The sequence below is a fragment of the Triticum aestivum genome, chromosome 6B (assembly GCF_018294505.1).
Source record: "Triticum aestivum cultivar Chinese Spring chromosome 6B, IWGSC CS RefSeq v2.1, whole genome shotgun sequence".
Classification (NCBI taxonomy): domain Eukaryota; kingdom Viridiplantae; phylum Streptophyta; class Magnoliopsida; order Poales; family Poaceae; genus Triticum; species Triticum aestivum.
The window spans coordinates 54,520,891-54,542,201 of NC_057810.1; the positions used below are offsets into that span (position 1 = coordinate 54,520,891).

Sequence of the window (21,311 nt, forward strand, 5' to 3'; positions counted from 1 at the left end):
GCAACGTACGGGCATAGTTGCTACTGAGGTATCATGTTTTTCATCGTCACGATTGATCAATTGTCAGCCTCCTCTATCCGATTGCAGATATGTACATGCCCAAGCTCTATGCTAGATATTCTGTGTGGCTCAGCTCAATAGCAATGGTGGGACGGACGAGGTAGACAGGGGTCGGGCTCTACTCCTTAGTATAAGCTCGATCTGGGAAGAGTTGCCATACAACATGACTCGATGGAGAAGGATAAAGAAAAAATATATTTTTGAAAGATCCGGCGTTCACTGGCATTTCATAGATTAAGCAGGAAGCAAGCGGGAAACAATGTGCGATCAAGTGATAGTGGATGAAAACAGAGAAAACAGAAAAGAAAAAAAAAGGTCCCTCGGCCTAGCGAAAGAGAAGACCAACAGCAAACCCAGGCCAACAACACCACAAGAGATACATAGTCGCCGGTGCAACAAAACATGACAGAGCATAGCACCTCGCGGATCTTCACAGTGTCATCGTATATCATTCATCGCACTCGCGACCCGACGACTTAGACTTTGCTGCAACATGTAAGGACGCCCGCATCAAGCATGTCCGCCACAAGTGTGTTCTTCAACCTCATCGACCTTGGAGAGAGAAGACATATCCGAAGTAGGGCAGACACACTAGTAGAAAACAGGGCATACGTCCGGACCAGATAAGCCCATTAGTCCCGGTTGGCTCAAGAACCGGTACCAATGGGCCCATTGGTCCTGGTTCGTGAGGCCAGGGGCCTACCGGGCCTCATGGGGCCATTGGTCCTGGTTCGTCTGGCCCATTTGGTCCTGGTTGGCGGCACAAACTGGGACCAATAGGCCCCGCTCCTGGCCCAACACCACTAGTACCGGTTTGTCTCCTGAACCGGCACCAAAGCGTCATCTTTTGGGCCGGGTCAGGCCACAAACCGGTACCAATCCTGCCAGGGGATAGGGCAAAAAGAATTTTCATAAAATAAATAAAAAAGAAAAAAAAGAAAAGAAAATAAATAAGTAGAAACAAAATAAAATAAATAATTAGAAACAGAAAAACTTTAATAAATAAGTAGAAACAAAATAAACTTCAATAATGTAAAATAAATAAACTATAATAAAATATAAAACCTCTAGTATTATTGAAACTAAGATTATATCTCGAATGCTTTTTGTAACAGACGAGTTTTCGTATGAAACCCTGATATCTTGAATGTTGCATTTTGAACGCACGAGAAGTCCGGAGTTGTAGTAAGTTATTAAAAAAAAAGACACAATGCTCACCTGCACGTTGCTTAGCTTCAGGCCTTGAGTAAATCGTGTAGACTGCACAGAGCTATGTGTAGTTTTTGTCCGAAACCCTGATAGCTCCGTGCAGTCTACACCAGTTCCTCAAGGCTTGAAGCTAAGCAACGTGTAGATGAGCACTGCGTCTCTCCTTCATCGTCTCTGCACTCAGGGCTTATAAACCGCTGCGAGTGCCTCTCGCTTGGAGAGGTGGGACTAAAAAACAGCTGCAGAAAGAATCAACTAAAAAACTCTTTTACCGGTTCATGCCACAAACCGGTACTAAAGGTACCCGTGGGGCCCCGGCCTTAGAAACGGTACAAAATAAAATGCCTTTGTAACAGACTTAGAACTGGCACTAAAGGAATCAACCAAAAAACTTTTATAAACCTCTAATATTATTGAAACTAAAATAAAAAATGGGAAAAATAAAAAAAATGCACCTACTGGGCCACCACGGCCTGAATACGACTAGAAACCAACCCACGGGCCAGGATTCAGGCCCGCAGATAGCCCAGTAGGCCCACAGGCAAGTACAGCGTGTGTAGGCCTGAAAGCCTACATTTGAGAGGAGCTCGAAATGGTAGCGGGAGTGGGGCTTATAAACCACTCTGGATCATCCTCAACTAGCGAGGTGGGACTATACTTTTGTGCCGCGACAAGGACCGCACAGGGCCTTTGGTCCCGGTTGGTGGCACCAACCGGGACTAAAGGGGTGCATTGGTCCCGGTTTGTGCTACGAACCGCGACCAATGCCCCCCCTTTAGTCCCGGTTGGTGCCACCAACCGGGACCAAAGGCCCTGTGCTTCCCGCCCTTTGGGCTGCTGAAAAGAGACCTTTGGTCCCGATTGGTGGCACCAACCGGGACTAAAGGGGCTTATTGGTCCCGGTTGGTGCCACGAACCGGGACCAATGCTCTTGGTATATAAGTAGCACTTCAGAATTTTGCAGAGTTCATCAACAGTTGCCCCCGACGACGCTGAGCACATCGACGCCGCCAGGCTGCCTCGCCGCGTTCCGCCGCCCCCACCGTTGCCGTCGCTCTCGTAGTCGTCGCCCGGACCCCTGCCCCGGCCTGCCCCAGCCATCGTCGTCGCTCTCGTCGCCGTCACCGTCGCCCGAGCCCCTGCCCCGACCCTCCCCCGCCGTCGCCGTCGCCCGAGCCCCTGCCCCGCCCCGCCCCCGCCGTCGCCGTTGCTCTCGTCGCCATCGCCGTCGCCCACGCCCCTGCCCCAGCCCGCCCTCATCGCCGCAGCCACGTTCGGTCCGGCCGCCAGCCTTCCCCCTTTTTTTCATATATATGATGTTTTTAATGTGCATATGTGTGATTATATGTATGTGTGTATATATGATTATATGTCTTGTTTTTTTTCCAGATCTTTTGTTCATATATATGATGATTTGTTTTTTGCTTTTTTATAAAAATGTATATACGTATTCATATATGCAAAATTTAGAAGGAAGAGGGAAGAAGGAAGAAGAAGAAAAAGTTTTATATATGGAAAAGTTACATTTTTAGAAAAAAATTATATATCTAGCTAGGAAGAAGGAAGAAGGAAGAAGGAAGAAGGAGAAGAAGAGGAGTGGAAGAAGAGGAAAAATAAATAAGAATAGGAAAAAAAGAGGAGAAGAAGAAAGGAATAGAAGAGAAGAAGAAAAAAACCTCACTTCTATTCCTTTCTTCTTCTCCTCTTTTTTTTCTTTTTTTTCTTTATCGGGTATGTCATTGTCGATATACCACCTCCCCGATAACTTCGACATGAGGGGGGGGGGGTCGATATACCCACTCCCCGATAACTTTGACATGATGAGGAATAGGGGTCGAGGGGTCGAGGGTTCGCGGGTCGTCGAGGGTTCGAGGGTTCGGGGGTTGAGGGGTCGAGGGTTCTAGGGTTCTAGGGTCGAGGTTTCTAGGAATATGGAAAAGTTAGAATTTTTAATGTTCATAGAATTTTTTTGGTGATATTATTGTCGAATATGCAAACGCTTGTATGTTCATATGTAAAAATATGTCAATTTTTTTTTGTAGTAGATGATGATGATGATGATATATGAAAACTTGGTCAATTTTTTTTGTAATTTTGTTCGATGAATGTTTTCTCTTGGGAATTCAACATATATTCAACATGAGGGTGGAGGGGGGGGGTCGATACCCCCTCCCCGATAACTTCGACGTGAGGGGGGTCGATATACCCCCTCCCCGATAACATTTTTTTCATGTATGTATGTCGTTGTTGTCGATATACGCCCTCCTTTTACCAAGTTAAAAGAGCGTTGTCGTCGAGGCCACCCTGAACCATTTAAGCATTGCCGAGGCCACCCCAAACCCTAGAGAACCGTCGAGGCCATTAATTAATATAATTCCTTGTTGTGAATAGCTATAGCTAGGTCTACGTTTGCCACTAATATATCCATCTGTCATGTTTGTATAATAATTGCCATGTTGTAATATTTGCAGAAACTATGGAGCACGGCCGAGAGGAGGAAGCGGAAGGGGTGTTGGGGAACATAATCGCAGCCGGAGCTGATGTCATGTAGTATCTCAACAAAAGCGATGGTCAGGAAGGAGAGGGTGAAGAAGCAGGCTACGGTCCTCGAACAGCGGAGGAAACCGTGAGCATTGACCGATCGCCGGTGCAAGAAGGAGGCCGTGATGACGGCTCCGGTGACGGAACATCGTCCGACCAGGTATATATATTAATTAATCATGTGCTGACTATAGCTAATTGATGCATTCATTGTTTTGGTATCTACACATATTAACTCTCGTCTTTCTTCTAATTTCTAGCCCTCCGGATCGAGTACAACTTCGGAAAAGAGATGAGGCCCGAAGAAAAAGTTGCAATCAGATGAAATGTTCACGATCACAGCAATCGCGCGCGATGGCCAACCGATTGAAACCCTCCGGACCAAGAAGGCATTTACTGCTCAGTGCGGGGTTCTTGTTAGGGACATGATCCCGATCAGCATAGAGCAATGGAATCAGCCTAAGGATGAAGAGTTTCAAGTTTCTTTTGTCGAAGATAGACAGAAAGATGATCTTTGGAAAGCGCTGAAGGTAAATTTCACCCTACCAGAAGAGGACGATCCAGAGAATCCAGTTAAGGAGCCATTGATCAAGTCCTTTGCTCTCAAGAAGATGGCAGATCTATTCAGGAAGTGGAAGAATGACCTGAAAGCAAAGTTTGTCGACCAAAAAAAGACACCAGAATTCATCGGCCGGTACGAGAAGCTCAGAGATCAATGGGACACATTTGTGGCCAACAAGACATCGGAGAGGAGTAACAAGATGCCAGCCATAAACAAGATAAATGCTGCGAAGAAGGAGCATCACCATCCCACGGGGTCAGGTGGCTACCTCAAAGCCCGACCGTTGTGGGACAAGGCTGAGAACGACCTGCTTGATAAAGGGGTCGAACCAGAGACATTGAACTGGCCAGACCATTGCTGGACATGGTTCTTCGGGGTTGGCGAAACCTTGGACCCTGTAACAGGGAAGTGCGTTTGGACGAGGGAGCAACTGCGAATACCCCTCAAGAAGCTTCAGCACTATATTAACGCAGCACAGACAGGGACGTTCGTTCCAGACAGAGAGAAGGACGAGCTCACAATGGCCCTCGGGAATCCTGAGCACCCTGGACGGACACGAGGCACGCCAGGCTCCATTTCGTGGAAGGCTGGGTTTCCGACGCAGGCGGTTACAAATGCCAAGAGAGGAGGAGGAAGGTTTAGCAGAGCGAACTGCAGGAGCTGCACTCAAGGGTACAGAAGCTAGAGGAATGAGATGCAATTCAAATCAAGCGACCTATCGAAGCTACCCACCCCATCTCAGCGGAGAAGAAGCGTGGCTTCCACCGAGCAGCTTCAGCTGGAGCCTGTCTTCACGGCTCCTGCTAGCTACCACGTGGATGCTATCACAGAGTCTCAACATTTCCACCTTATGACGCAATGGGAGAAGTACAAAGTCAAGACGGTTGTCGGCTCTGTTCTACCACCTGAACCCGGCGCACCTTATCACTGCCGTCCAATTCCAGAAGGATATGCTAGGGTGACGGTGGAAGAAATAACGGAGGGATTTGAGGAGCTCGTGCTTGACCACCCTACCAGTGAAGGGGACACTTGGTTGGGTTCTGCTTTGAAGACTCCATGCCTATGGAGGAAGGGGCTCATCAACCTTCCGAACTGGATGCCTCCGCCGCTCGACCTGCTCCGGCGTCTAGCAGTACAGGTGGGAGGCAATACATATTCGTTCCATCTCTCAAGACTCCAGAGAAGTTACCATACGAGAGGACCGAGAAGGAAAACAATGAGATCTGTCAATACCAAGTGAGGGACTACTTCTTAACGCAAAGAGCTAAGAGACATCCACCTCCGGAGGAGAAGATAGATCCGATTAAAGCGAAGCGCACTTTGGATGCCCTGCAGCGACCACCACCGTCTCCGCCAAAAACCAACTATGAGCGCATTACTAAAAAGACATATAAGGAAGCGAAGCGGTCGGGAAGTACTTGCAGTAACAAAAGGTTACAAGAACGAAGAACTGGGAAAAAAAATACCCAGCTCGGCAAACAAGCGAACCAATCGTGCCCCCACTCAAGGTGTCTAGCGATATCGTCGCTAATCATCCGGGGGTCTTGCTCGGTACCAATCCTGGAGATTACGACGATGCACATTATGATATAATGGAGCCGGACTTATTCAAATACGAGTACGGGAAGCCTCTCGTCAAAGATGGAACTACTCTAACAATGATGATGCGAAGATTCCATGATTGGTACATGGAAACCTGCAGAAAGGGGCTGTCAACTGGGAATAAAATCGATATTTTGACGCTGAACGTTAAAGAGGATGTGCACGACCTCATTGGAATTGAGGAGTTGTCTGTTCCATTTGAGGAGTTCTTCCACTTTTTCAATCTAGAGGCCCTCGGTAAATTAACGGTCACTTGCTACCGTCTGTAAGTACTACTTCTGTCATTAAATCTCTATATATAGCTTAGCTCTTTCATTGCATGTATATATAATTATCCTCACTAAATTATGCAGATTGAAGATCGTCGAATGCAGACAAAATTAAATGTATGATATTGGGTTCATTAACACAAATCTCATAGATGAATTTACGGTTAAATATAATGCCAAAGAAACCGAGGACAACCTGCTACGATCTTTGTTAATAAATCAAAACAAAGATACAAAACTCTTTCCTTACAACTTCAAGTGAGTGTTACTGTCTTGTGCATATTCGGTTTCCCTAAATTATTACTGTTATAGTAATTAATGTAATTGATGAGTTATTGCATGCGTGCGCAGCTTCCACTATATTCTCCTAGAGATTAAGTTTGAGAAGGGACTAGTAAACGTCTTAGACTCGAGACGAAAAGATCCCAAGGAGTATGCGGCCATGTCTAAGATGCTCGAGAAGTAAGTTGATTCAATCATTATCGCACCATATCAGCAACTTTGTTCATTTCACGATATCAAGTAATTGTTTTCTTTGTCTCGCATGGTTTGGAAAGTATTCACCGCAAAAGTTACTTCATTGCCGCAGGATCTGGTATGGAAATACCCGAAAGTAAGTACTACTAGCTAGCTAGCTAGTTCCACGCATCTCCCGTTGATTCTAACTACTATCATCAATGCCATTTATAATGCTTCATTATCAGTTTGATTGACCTCTATTTCTCGTAAAGTGCTTGTGGCAGGAAGCGGGAATGATTACTATGGATACTACGTCTTCGAGTTCATCTACAATGCAACGACCAAGAATAGGCGGGGCTACTCAAAAAGACAATATGAAGTGCGTAAGAAAAAATATTCACAAGTTTATTTTATTACCATCATTTCTGTTGAGTTTCATTCATATATATGTATTGACCCCCTTATTCAAATTAGATGTGGCAGATGCGGGATGAACTCCTACCAGCAGATCGCATACGAGCAATTCAAGAGAAATTGGCTGGATTCTTTCTTGACCACTTCATCAATAAAGCCGGAGAATACCACCATGCATCTGGAAGTTGAGTTCATACATTAGGGTACTGTAAGAGATCTTACACGCACACACACACACACACACACACACACACACACACACACACACACACACACACACACACACACACACACACACACATATATATATATATATATAGCCAGTAGCGTCGGTAAGATATACGAAAACTTGTTGTTCGACCAATTTCTAGGAGAAGGGGAGGTCGATCACTTCTGTATGTGTTCATGACGATCTTCTGTATACTTAATAGTTTTCTTCATTTGCTTACTAGCTAGCTAGCGTGTCGAGTCCTCTCTATACGTAGCATCGACCAAGCACGGAGATAAGAGAGGACACTTCTCTCTATTAGCTAGCTAATACAATATATGAAACCCCGTAAATTAACCCTACAAAACCCCCCGACCCCCCCCCCCCTTCAGAAAAAAAAACAAAAAGCCAAGGCACTGAAATGCTGAAGCATGGAAGCCTTTTAGTCCCGCTTGGTGGCACCAACTGGGACAAAAGGCCCCTTGCCTGGGCGAGCGGTAGCGGCCACGTGGAGTCCCCATCTGTCCCAGTTCCTGGGCGAACCGGGACTAAAGGGTCAGGGCTTTAGTGACGACCTTTTAGTCCCGGTTCGTGAACCGGGACCAATAGCCCTCACGAACCAGAATGAATGAGGGGTTTTCTACTAGTGACATGTGCCGCTCCAATCCCGAAAGGAGGACTAACAAGACTTGTCCGTCGCACCAAGCATCTCAAGTGTGCTCCTGACGCCCACCACCACCGCACTACGGCTAACGACCATCCTCGGACGAACACGCCATCGCGGCTCCACACACCACCGGAGCCCCGACCATAAAGACTATCGCAGACCAAGTGTGCCCACCAAGAACATCTTCAAAGTAATGCTTCCAACAAAGTAAGGTAACAAAGGATGCCCCATTGCCGATCCGACAAGATGGATCTAGGTTTTCACCCGGAGGAAGGATCCAAAGGCAGGAGGGTGACAGATCTCCTCAGTGATGCCTCCAAGAAGGAAATCAACATCCGTGGATGTTTCCATCACCGACATCGAGCAAGACTTTCGTCCAGAGAATCTGGACCCAAACGCCAAGGACAGAAGTTGACCACACAACCGCCAGCCGCCCGCACCACCCCAGCACACCTCGAGCCGCTCGGAAAATGACCACGACATCAACGCAAGCCAGGACGCAGCCAGATCAGACCCGCACACAGCTGCTGCAACACACCAGGCATCAGCACCAGCCTAAGACTGCACCCCACGATGATCCGGCGCAAATCCGCTGCCCCACTTGCCCGCGACGGGTCCGGGTGAACCCAGATTGGGCCCGTCCCACATGCATCCGCAACTGCACGCACACAACCACCAGAGGGAGCAGAGGCACCGCTGCCTCGAGCTCAACCGCCACTCACGCGCCCAACCTTCGGCGAAGCATCCACCGTGGCCTGCCTCGGATGTAGCCCTCCCAAGATTCGCAGATCGGCCGCCTGCCGATGCTGCTCCTACTAGATCCGCCACGCAGTAGAAGGACACCCCTCCCCCCCTCCGCCACCATCCTCGGAGTCGGTCGGGCTTCACCGGTGAGGCCCTCAGGTGGCAGCAAGGGGAGGAGGGGAGGTGGGGGGGGGGGGGGGAGGCGGCCGCGCTTGGGTTTCGCCCCCCGAGTCGCTAGGGAGGCGACACGGGGGTGGGTGGGGGGGGGGGGCAAGTTACCAGTGCGATGATAAAGAAAATATGATTGATCTGATTATGGAGGAGAATAACAATAACACAAATGGGAGATTGAGTTCCATGGGAGGTACAAGTACTCCACCTCCGCCATCGGCATATCTTTCACCTAGAGAGCTGAATAAACAAAGGAAAGGTGGCTCACCAGTTAAGAGCGTCCACAAAATACACCATATGATACCAAGTACACTGCCAACGAGCATACCACATAATCAAAATTGATGTTGGCAGAAAATAGTAAAATCCACAAACATTATTATGTGCGATATGATTAGTATATTTCAATAAAAAGTACATAGCATGGATAAGTTGCAACTTAGTACTGATAGCACGGTAATTTGCAAGACACATTTCATCACACTGGCGGAGCTATGTGTAATGCTGCAGGGGCCACAGCCCCCCGCCCCAGCCTTGGGTAGTTTGTGAAGATTTTATTTGGAGGGACGGGATTGGAAAAAAATGGTATTATGCCTATAGAAATTGGAGTTTTATCTTTTTGGCCCTCCATCCATCTTCGTCTAGCTCCGCCACTGTTTCACCATGAAAACGCTGACGAAGAAAATTAATGCGAACGGTTCAACTTATAACTAAAAGATTCTATAACTATGCTTACCTAATCATACACTAGAAACTGCTATTGAGATATTCATTTGGTTTGTATGCTTTAGAGATTTGTAACCCCCCTCTCTCACTCACTCACTCACTCACTTAGTCACGCGCGCGCACGCGCGCGCGCGCGGACACACACACACACGCACACACACACACGCACAACTCATAGTATATAGTTTATACAATTGTCAAAATAATCCATGGAGGTTTTGTTACAAAATAGTTTAAAGAGAGAATAATCAAGGAGATTTTTGTTACAAAATAATTTAAATTTAGCACATGTATTTTTACAATGATATACATAACAGTTGTATAACGAATACGAATATAACTAAGACCCCCTGCTTTTATTTATTGTTCATATTAACTTTGTCTTGAGTCAAACTTTGTTAACTTTGACCATAAGATTGACAATGTCAAATCAACACCATTAGATTTACCATTGAATACATTTTGACATAATATATACTTCCTCCATTCCCTTATATAAGGCCACAAATTCAGATTACAGGTACCAAGATAAAATTTAGTCAAACTTAGTCAAACTTTATTAAGATTGACTTATGACAAAGCTAATATGCAGAGCAAATAAAAATATAGAGTACTTAATAACGACATTGCATGGATAATAATGTCAATTAATCAATATCTGTTAAAAATGTATCTTGCCATAAGTCAAATATAATTACAGAAGTTTAGTATAAACTATATTTCAATTTAACCGAGCAACAACTATTTGGGTCATTGGTTGGCACCGTGTCGCTTGGAACTATTCTATTCCCTCCCTGTGTCTGCTACACTTTCGATTTTAGAAACTGACGTCGCGGGGAAGCTTGTAGGTGGGTCGGTTAGATGCAGATATAAGTGGTTCTTCTTCTAAGAGTCCTCCTATGCTCTTTTGAGAAATGATGTTAGAAGGAATTTGTAAACAAAAATCGACGAGTGTGTGGAAGTGCGTCTTCTATTATGGTTATGGTGGAATGGACGAAACAAAGTAAATATATGGGATGCGACGAGAAACATATCAGACATATATTTTCCATTGATTGTCATTCGTCATATTGCTTGAAGGAAAACAAGGCAGAGGATATAGTGATGCAACGGGGATTTCTTACCCAGCCCATGTAGCTGTTGGAATCATGGAAAAGTGATGGTGACAACACATGATTAACTTCAGTTTGGTGGTGATCCATGAGTACCCGGTCTCGAGTTTCTAGGGTGAAAATCTAGACCTGACTGGGTTATATCTGACAATGGCGATATATTTTATACCGTGATCTTGTTGAAGGCATTGCTCGGATATGTTCAGACTTGTTCTTCAGGGTGAAATCCTAGAATTCGATCTTTCATGGTTGGATTAGGTGATGATGATGCTTGAGCATCGTTCCCTTACGAAAGGCATTAATGTTGAAGAATCTTGTTGTCCTGTGGTGTCAAGAAACGGTTGGTGTGGAGATGGTCGTTGTTGTCATTTGTCGATCATTGTTTTGTTCGCTTTGGGTCTTTTTTCCTTGCAAAGGCACAGCGTTGGTCTTGTATCACTTTGCTATTTTGTCGGTGTGTTCTGATGTGTGTGTTCATGTTGGCTGTGTGCATCCTAACTATGCAGAGACCGGGTATGTACTCATTGTATTTGTATCCACTTGATGCTTCATGTTGAGTCAATGAAATCCACCCTTTGTTGAGAAAAATCAATATGATTATCTATATCTATACCTACTAAGAAAGCAAGGTGTGTTTCGTCAAATTTTTTCATCCGTTCACCGTCGAAAAGAATATTTTTTTCGATTTGAGGTGGTACTAAATTTTTATGTTTATCTGCTAGAAAAGAATTTACATACACGGGCCGCGCGTTGAGGCACTACAAAGACAGACCACTTCATTTTTCTTACCACGCAGCTGTGAAAATTCTATTTTTCACACTGGGCGACAAATAGTCAGAGTTTCGCACATGACAGTAAATAATGGGCTTGCCCGTTTTTCTTTTTTCCTGTGTTTTACATCTATTTTTATTTTAGTTTCCCTATCTCTTTTTTCGCTTCCAAGTTATTTTTCTTTTAAAATTAACTTCATAAATTAAAATTCTCAAAAAAAGTTCAGAATTAAAAAAACAAATTTTGGAAAATGTTTAGAATTCCAAAATTTTGTTGCTATTTTGAAAAATATTCAGAACTTGCAAAAAGTTTCCTTTTAAAAAAAAGTTTTCCAAAATTGTTCGAGATTTCTAAGAAAAAATGTCATTTAAGAAAATGCTCCAAATTCAAAAAATATTCTTGTTTGAGTGAAATTTCAATATAAAAATAAATTTCGTGTATAAAAGGTACACATTTTGTAAAAATCTTATGAGGTTTCAAGACATGTTTCTGTTTAAAAAAATGTTCACAAATTCAAATAATATGTACGTTTTTTCTAAAAAACTTGGTGTTTTCAGAAAATGTTCGTGTTTTTTGGAAAGTGTACATAATTTAAAAAAATACTGTTCAGGATTTTGTTCATCTTTCCTAGAATATTCAGAAACTTCATACCTTAAAATCCCATCGATTGAAAGGATTGAAAGGAAGAGTAGATTGAATAACTCATGAGCCTTCTCTAGCGTACAATAACGTAACAAAACTCTTAAATGTCCTTGATCAATGAATGGAAAAATAGCGGATTGATTTCTTCACAAGCGCCGAAATCGAGAAGCTAAATGTTTTTTTTCATGTGCACACATGATTTTGCTTGCACATATAATTCTCACTGACTTTAAATGCATACTATTTTATCTTCCGTTGTAATGCACGGGCATATGTGCTTGTATATAATAAAATATGGCACACTAATAATACGAACATGGTAACATAGTAAGAACATTCTCATAAATTATGATAAATTTATATGTATAATTTTCGATCCCAATAGATGGTGAATGTTCGCTGTGAGGGATGACATTTGCGTAAGTTTTTGTCGGCAGTTTCTTTACAGACTGGCAGTTTCTGGGAGAAAGGAAAATTTGAGGCAAAAACGGGCAGAAACTTCCATCATTTGATCATGCGTTGCAACTAAAACTGTCAGCAAAATGCGCTTGTTTGCCATCTGTGCGAGATACCATTACCAATAAATTTTTATCTACACATTTGCACCAATAAGCACTATCTTAGCAACATCCCTTCATGTGAGTTTGATTGTGAACTACTCTAAAAACTATAATAAAATAAAGACATATATGGTAAGTTTACTAAGAGAAACAAACTACAATAAACATGTATGAAAATTAAAATTAATTTTATCATATATACACTTTGATTTAGGTTGTCCAAAAGTATAAGTTGCAGGTGCTTTGCAAGATTTATCGGACATATATGGTAAGTTTGCTAAGAAAAACAAACTACAATAGAAATGTATGAAAATTAAAATTAATTTTATCATATATATATCCTTTGATTTAGGTTGTCTAGGAATATAAGTTGCAGGCGCTTTGCAAGATTTATCTTTAACCAAGAAATGAGTTTCAAATTTAAAAAAAATACAGACATGATTGTATTCCGATTTAGCTGTCAGTGTCTATAGTTATAGTTAGAAACCAATATTTAGTCATGCCACCTCCAATTTTATTAGGACTATTTGATTTCCCTTTTGCACTCTTTGTAGTTTGTAGTAGTGTGCTGCCCATTAAAAAAAGTGACATTTTCGCCGGTTGTGGGTTTTTATTTGTTATTTGTGTACTTCAGTACTGGTGCTTGGTAACTTTAATAATACATGCTTGTGTGCATCATAATGATGTAGAGGCAGGAAGTGATCCTCCTTTTCTAGAAAGATGTGATAATATGAAACAAACCTATTGGGTACTTCTTAGTTTAAATCGCTCGATACCTTACTTTGCATAACATAATTTATTTTTTGTTCCTTGTTTGTAATACTAAACATGTGCAATAGACCATCGCGCACGACCGAGAAATAAGAATTATATATAGCTCAACATTTCATCTCAAGCAAACAATCCATCACAGCGGTAAATACAAATGATACACTGGCAGGCCAGGGATCAAATGTAAGGTGCATAAACATTATTCCACGACATCGCAATTCAGCATGGTTCACCATGCTCGCATAATGCTACAAGAAATGCAGATAACACCAGTGACCAGTGACAACACATCAACTTGAGATGACACGACAGTAGTAGAACTCCAGGAACGCTCAGGATCCAGGAGTGTATATAACTCACTCATCAATCATCGCGTTTGTCCCTGTGAACCTCATCCAGGATCACAACAAGACTCGCGATGAACACGTAGTCGACGTGCGGGAACACGGTCACACTGAACGTGTCCCTCCCCAGCAGCACATTGGAAACAGTCAGTTTACGGCTCATCTGCAGCGTCAGATTGTAATTGGTTACATTTGTCAGCTAGATAAAACAGAAAGTTTTGAAGCTCCACGGCATGATCAGAGGCTACTTACTTGAGCTACCATGTTGTTGGAGTCGCCAAGGTAGAAGACACAGGACCTGTCGAAGTAGCTGCCCTTGATCTTGAAGTCGCAGACCTGCTGCGCGGTGTTCCCGGCCAAGAAGACATCCATCTCCGTCTTGAGTTGGATCAGCGAAGTTGTCTTCACGGTGAAGAGCAGGTCGCCTGCGTTGGTGCTGTCCCCTCTGAACACCTCCCATCGGTGGTGCATGCTGAACACCTGATCAAGTGATTTATACAACCACAATTAACGACTACAGCCACGGCAGCATGTGTTGTCTAAAATCAAGCCACCAAATTCAGATTGTACTAATGGTTTCTTCATATGTAGTTCGCCAAGAAAGTTCCTTTTGCTACCCCCTTGTCGCGACAAAACAGAAAGAATGGAAATACTCATGGGCCGCAATATCCGGGAAATGTTCCCCGGGGGCTTTTTCGCATCGAACGCTCAAATTGCCATGCAATTTCAACTGAAATTGCCATGGCAAGTTTAGAAGACTTGCCATGATCAGGAGTGAAAATTGCTATATACGCAAAGAACGCCAGCGGTTTAAAAAAATGCCATCCGCACGATCTGGATCCAATGGCTCTAAGGGCGTTCCCTGGGACCTCCTAATCAGTGAACGTCCCCAGTTATCATTTCCCAATGCTCCTATGTTGCACACACCGAATAGTTCAGGCTGGCAAGAACAACACTGGATCAAAAAGCCCATGACTCCTTGTCGCACATCAAGGTCAAGTGGGGACATCGGAAAAGGCAGTCGCTGAGAAGAATAGTAGTAGAAGTTTGGAATTAGTCAACTTCATTAATACACGTCGTTTTCCTGTGCTACTTCATTGTAATGATTTTGCAATAATTTGGGTTGTGACTCGTGAGCATGATGTAGAGGTCAGAAGACTATTCCTCCCCCAGCTAAAATAAATAAAAATAAATAGCAAGACTATACCAATTTGCAACGACTCAGATCACCCATGTCTACGGGTCAACGATCTTATCCTGCAAAGAACTTGCAGACATGTCTACGGATCGAGGAAATTTCAGCGGCGCCAGGCCGGGGAGGGAGATGGACAGACAGACAAAGGAGCAAATCTGTAGTGGAGAAGGGACCTTTTCCTGCATGGTGAGGAGGGGCATCCCGGCGCCGTCGAGGATGGTGCGGCGGCTCCGGATGCTGAAGATGGCGCCCTTGACCTTGAGCACGACGGCGCCGTTGGCGTCCGTGATGGCGAAGTCGCCGTCGGAGAGGCTGAGGGCCTTCTTGGTCACCGTGAGCGGCACCACGTAGGGCGCGCAGAACTGGTGCCCCACCACCGGCAGCGGCGCCGGCGGGGCTCCGCCGGCCATCGCCATCGATCCTCTCACGTGCCGCTTGCTCCGGCTGCTTCCGTGCGGTTCTTGGTGGCGCCTCTGAGCTCCTGGGAGACGGTGGGCGGCGGTCTGGACAGGTGGTGTCTGCTTCGCTTGCTCGGCGATGGATTCGGTGCGCGTGCTTGGCGTGTTTTGTCGAATGGGACAGGGGAGGGGGTGGGAAACAGGGGACGGTGGAGCTTCTGTGTAGCTCCCTCCGTATATGCCGTTGGCAGAACAATAATGGTGGAGGGCACAAAGTGGTGGAGCCACAACAGGTTCCACACGACAAGTCGAGTGGCTGTGATCCTAAGCGAGTCAAGTCAAGCCTTTTGAAATTTAAGCGAACCTACTTCAAAATATTACTACTTCATACAAATACAAGATAAAACATATACCCCTGTCACCGTGAGGGCCCCCCTCCGTTTTTTGAGGACTTGTTATCTCGAGATTGTAACCCGATCATTATGAAATAACGCTCTCTTTAACCTCGTAAAAAAAGTTTCTCTTGATAAACTCCGTCGAGTGTAAAAAAAGTTTTATTTACTGAAATGAGTTTTCAATGTCAAGATTAATTGATTGCCGACCTCCCCTCTTCGATTACACATAAGGACAAGCTCACACTCTAAGTTGGGCTACTGGATTGTTTTCCGTCTAGTTGAATGGACAGGGCATGCGATTGCAAACAAGTTTTCGAAAAGAATAAAGAACAGGTCCATCATTTAGGAGATTATTGTAGGAACCGGACCTTTACTAGCCATCTTTTTTGTTTGAAGAGAGTCGAACGTAGAAGCTCATAATATTGTAGGAACCGGACCTGTGCCAGAAGGAAGAGTGCATAGAGGGCAATTTGAAACGGTTCAGGAGAGATTGCGAGCAAGGTTGATTGATTGGAGTGAACAATTTGTTTCTGTGGGAAACAAGGAAATTTTGATCAAAGCTGTTGCACATGCCATCCCTACATATATGATGAGTGTCTTTAAACTGCCGGCGTCTGTCTGTGACGACTTGACACGAATGATGAGGCAGTACTGGTGGGGTGTGGACAACGGCAAGAGGAAAATGGCCTGGCTTAGTTGGAAGAAGATGGTGGTCCCCAAGTCTATGGGGGGCATGGGATTTCGGGACATGAGAGCATTCAACCAGGCCTTGCTGGCTAAGCAGGCTTGGCGATTATTGGATTGCCCAAATAGCCTGTGTGCAAGACTGCTCAGAGCAAAATATTATCCCCATGGTAATCTGTTGGATACGGTGTTTCCAACCAGCTCATCCGCAGAGTGGAAGGGGATTGTACATGGTCTTGAGCTGGTAAAGAAAGGCATTATTTGACGTGTGGGTGACGGGACGCTGATAAGAACTTGGAGAGATGCTTGGATCCCAAGGGGTCATAATTTTCGGCCAATAACACCGGAACGTAATTGCAGACTCAACTGGGTGGCGGATTTCTTGAATGAACACGGTGCTTGGGATGAACAAAGGCTGAGAGAACACTGTTGGGACATGGACATACGAGAAATTCTTAACATCTGTACTTCACTGAGAAATGGTCAAGACTTCATAGCCTGGTTCTCGGAAAGAAGCGGACAATTTACGGTGAGGAGTGCATACCGGCTTGCTACTCTTGGCGTCACCTCGGAGAGGGCACCTGCGTCGAGGAACAATCCTTCGGGGGAACGGCCAGTGTTGCAGTGTATTTGAGCAGCCAAAGTTCCCCTAAAGATGAGGATCTTGGCGTGGAAAGTAGTCTAGGGTGCACTTGCAACAAATTCTTGCAAGAAGTATCGGCATATATCTACAAGAGACACTTGCCCCCTGTGTGCGAGGGAGGAGGAGTCCAGTTTCCATGCCCTTGTCACATGCAATCATGCTCAGGCGGTTTGTCGACAGATGAGGATGGTTTGGAATTTACCACGCCAGGAACTTCTGCAGGACACATGGCAGGAATGGTTACTAAACTTGTTGACAAACTGTGATGAGTTCATGAGGGATTGTGTAATTATGTTGATCTGGTGCATTTGGTCTCTCCGCTCAGATGTGGCTCATGGCAAGGAAGTACCTCCGGTGTCTACAACGATCTCGCTACATGCAGTCCTTAGACCTATCCAGGAAGCTTTCGACAGAGGAGATTATCAAAGGGAAAATGCCGTTGGGGCGGGATGTACCGGCTGCGGCGCGGGCGGAGGCCATAGTTCAACCATGGCCGAAGCCACCACCGGGGAAGGTGGCCCTATCGGTTGATGGTGCCTATCTACATACCGATGGCTCAACTGCGGTAGGAATGGTATGCGGAATCATGATGGGAGCGTTATCTTCTCAGCATACCGATGCATTTTTAACTGCAACGAAGCGTTGGAAGCGGAGCTACATGCGCTAATGCAAGGTATGGCGCTAGCAATCCAACATTGTGAGCTACCTGCCATAGTCCAGTCGGACTCATCCGTCGCCCTCTCTGCCCTGTCGGGCGACAGTTTATCTAGATCTGCCTTACGGGCATTTAGTTGCTGAGCTTCGTCACCTTATGGTAGATAGAGTTTTCATTCCTACGAAGATTAGTCGTGTGTAAAATAGGGTCGCAGATCGTTTGGCCCTGTATAGTCGTATAGAGCATACAACTGTTATATGGCTTGGACGAGGTCCGCCGTGTATTCAGGATCTCTTGCCTCGCGATTGTAACCCTATACCTTTGGAATAAAACTCTTCTATCAGCGCAAAAAAAAAAGTTTCCTCATTCGATTGATCAGGGTGACCACATGTGGCTTGGCACTCCTCATGACCCGTTATGCATCCCTATGAACATTTCGTTTGGTCAACAAAGCTTTGTAATCCCCCCAAAAAGCTATTATGTGTAGTTCTCAACTCAATAATAGTGGTGAGAAAGACAAGGTAGAGTGACAAGCAGGGGTTGAACTCTACTCATCATAAACTTATTCGCGGAGGAGAGACCATACAACATGACTCGATGGAGAAGAATAAAGAAAAGGTGAATGATCTGATTGTCGAGGAGAATCATGATAATAAAATGGGAGAGTGGGTTCCAGGGGAGGCATTCCACCCCCACTGCCTGCATATGTTTCGCCTAGAGAGTCGAAGAAGCAAAAGAAAGGTAGCTCACGATCTCAAAGTGTAGAAAATACACTACAAGGTATCAAGTACATTGCCGACGAGCATACCACATTGTCAAGTCGGATGTCTATGGAAATAGTAAAATCCACAACATTATTATGTGTGACGTGATTATTACAAGTGATGTTATTTTAACAGAAAGTACATAGCATGGATATGTTCAACTTTATTGCTGAAACCCTGGAAATTTGCAAGGCACATTTCACCTTGAAAATATGAATTAACGCCAACAGTTCAACTTATAATCTAGATATTTTCTATAAATATGCTTAGTTAACCATACACTAGAAGCCACTATTGAGATACTCTTTTGGTGGTATGCTTTAGAGATTTGTACCATGACATTTAAAGATGTCGTCACACACACACAATTCATACTATGTAGTTTATACATTTGTCAAAATAATTCTTGAAGGTTTTTGTTACACAATAATTTAAAGTCAAAATAACTCAAGAAGGCTTTTATTACAAAACTATTTAAGTTTAGCACATGTATTTTACAATGATACCCATAATAATTGTATAAAAAAGATGACTATAACTATTACTCCCTTTGCTTTTTATTTATTTTGCATATTAGCTTTATCTTCGTTCAAACTTTGTAAACTTTGACCAAGTTTATAAAAAAAAGTTATTAACGTTGAGAATGACCAATTAATAGCATTAGATTAATCACTGAATATATTTTCACATCATTGAATATATTTGTTATTGTAAATGTTCATATTATTTTCTATAAACTTGGTCAAACTCTATAAGGTTTGGCTTATGACAAAGCTAATACGGAGAGTAAATAAAAACATATTGAGTACTTAGCAATAATGTTGCATTGATAATTATGTCAACTAAGCAAATTTTACGCATTGAAAATATAAACATAAGTACAAAGGTTTAATATAAATAATATTCAACTTTTAACCGAGCAGTGGTTATCTAGGTCACTTGATGTCAATAGAGGGCTTGGAATCCATCTCTTTCCATCCACGCGCCTCTTCCTCCTCATCTTCTAATTTTTGAGGCGATTTCGACGCCCACGGTGGCCGACGGAGGAATTAAGGCTTGTGTCGGACGTCAACAAAGCTTAGACGAGGTAGCTCCGGTGCCGTGGTGAAGCGCGACCTTTGTCTTCGTCGTCATCGTCCGGCACAGAGGTGGGGAACGGTGGGGAAAGAGACGAGACGAGGGGCGATTGAGGGATGGCGGCGAATTAGGGATTTGAGCAATCTGGGCGCGGAAGGGGACGGTGGAGAAGAGAGATTTTGCAGGGCTGGAATTGGGGCCGCCAGATATTTCAATCCGAAACGTGGAAGAGCAAACTTATATTGTCATCGTCCTTTTTTGGGGGGGGGGGGAGGGGGGTGGGTGGCTGGGTGCTACGCGTCCGTCCGACACACACGACCACCCCGATAGGACTATGCTTCGGTGCCTTAAGGCACCTGCCTTTGTGTCCATGACATGTGGGCCCAACAGGTGGTTGGCCCACATGTCAGTCGCCCAAGGGCAGTTGCCTTTAAGGCACCGAAGCAGCGTCCACCCCGACACGACCCTAGTCTGCCTGGTGTGCTTACATTTGAGAATGCAAACGAATCTTCTTTCATTTGCAAACGAATCTGTATGTATTACCATGCCCGTGTTTTCCTTGCAATAATTAGCCATTCGAAACGAGATACTCCATCCGTTCACTTTTGTAAGTCGTTTCAGACAACTTAAAATGAACTGTTTTGCACATTGTCTGAAATGTCTTCAAGGTCTTATAAAAATGAACAGAGGGAGTACTATAAATTAATTAATGAGGAGTTATTTGAAAAAAATCGAAACGGTACCCACGCTAACGTGGATTAGAGTGTGTCACATAATTAGTTATTTGAATTAGAGTGTGTGTCACGTAGTTAGTTATTTGAATTAGAGTGTGTGTCACGTAGCGATCTCCAATTCTAACATGGATTTCACATTTCACTGTATCCATGTTACTTTTTTAATACAAATTCATATGTATATGATGAACACCATGGTAGTGAGAAAACTTTTGGATGTATTCAAACATATGACCTACAAAATAGCACAACAAATTGAGTCAATGTCAACTTTTCGACACTTAGTATGGCACAAATTCGAAATAATTACCCGTATGCCTGGTCCTCGGTTCAAATATTACAATGTACACCGAATTGAAACATCGATATTAAGTCTCATACTATGTACATTCAAATGTTGTTTTTAGCCCCCCCCCCGCACAAATGCTACATACTTCCTGTATCGGTCAATCTTCCTCTTCTAACCACCTTAGGAAGCTATCGGTTTCCAACACACGTTCATTCTTTCTATCCATGTTTCGATCTCTAAGTCTCTCAACTACCTAACCCTTTTTCCACTCCTATTACCAAATGTATTTACCTCACACACCCGCCATTGCACCCCATGCCGAGCTCTCTCTCTCTCTCCCCCCTCTCCCTCTCACCCTCTCGCGCTAAATACATGCATTGCCTATCTAGCCCCACCAACATCTCGTGCGCACGCACGCACGTTATAAATCTAGGTCACTCCCTCGAGACTGTCTCACTCTTTCTTCCGCACGGCGGGCCACACTCGCTCAATCTCGGTCTCTTTATCTGAGTCTCGTTTAACCTCGTTTTCTTTCACGCACAAATGATATATCTCCCTGTTCGGGCCTCGATCGACACACTCTATACTCTCTCACGCAGATTGTCTATCTAGGTCAGTCCATCCAAGCCGCTGCCACTCTTTCGA

General features: G+C 44.3%; 1 protein-coding gene across 1 annotated transcript; it reads right to left on the reverse strand.

Moving 5' to 3' along the window:
• Positions 1–13,572: 13,572 nt before the first annotated feature.
• On the reverse strand, positions 13,573–15,684 carry LOC123135724 (protein LURP-one-related 15). The gene is made up of 3 exons (XM_044554910.1): positions 15,201–15,684; positions 14,085–14,312; positions 13,573–13,995 (listed from the first exon to the last, which is right to left on the reverse strand). Exons 1-3 carry the CDS (start codon positions 15,441–15,443, stop codon positions 13,852–13,854), a joined length of 615 nt encoding a protein of 204 aa, XP_044410845.1. The 5' UTR covers positions 15,444–15,684; the 3' UTR covers positions 13,573–13,851.
• Positions 15,685–21,311: the final 5,627 nt, after the last annotated feature.

Coding starts and splice junctions, on each gene's coding strand:
- LOC123135724 (XM_044554910.1), bottom strand. CDS start 15,443: ATGGCGATGGCCGGCGGAGCCCCGCCGGCGCCGCTGCCGGTGGTGGGG. Junction 14,313..15,200: donor TCCTCACCATGCAGGAAAAG/GTCCCTTCTCCA, acceptor TCACTTGATCAG/GTGTTCAGCATGCACCACCG. Junction 13,996..14,084: donor CCAACAACATGGTAGCTCAA/GTAAGTAGCCTC, acceptor CTGACGCTGCAG/ATGAGCCGTAAACTGACTGT.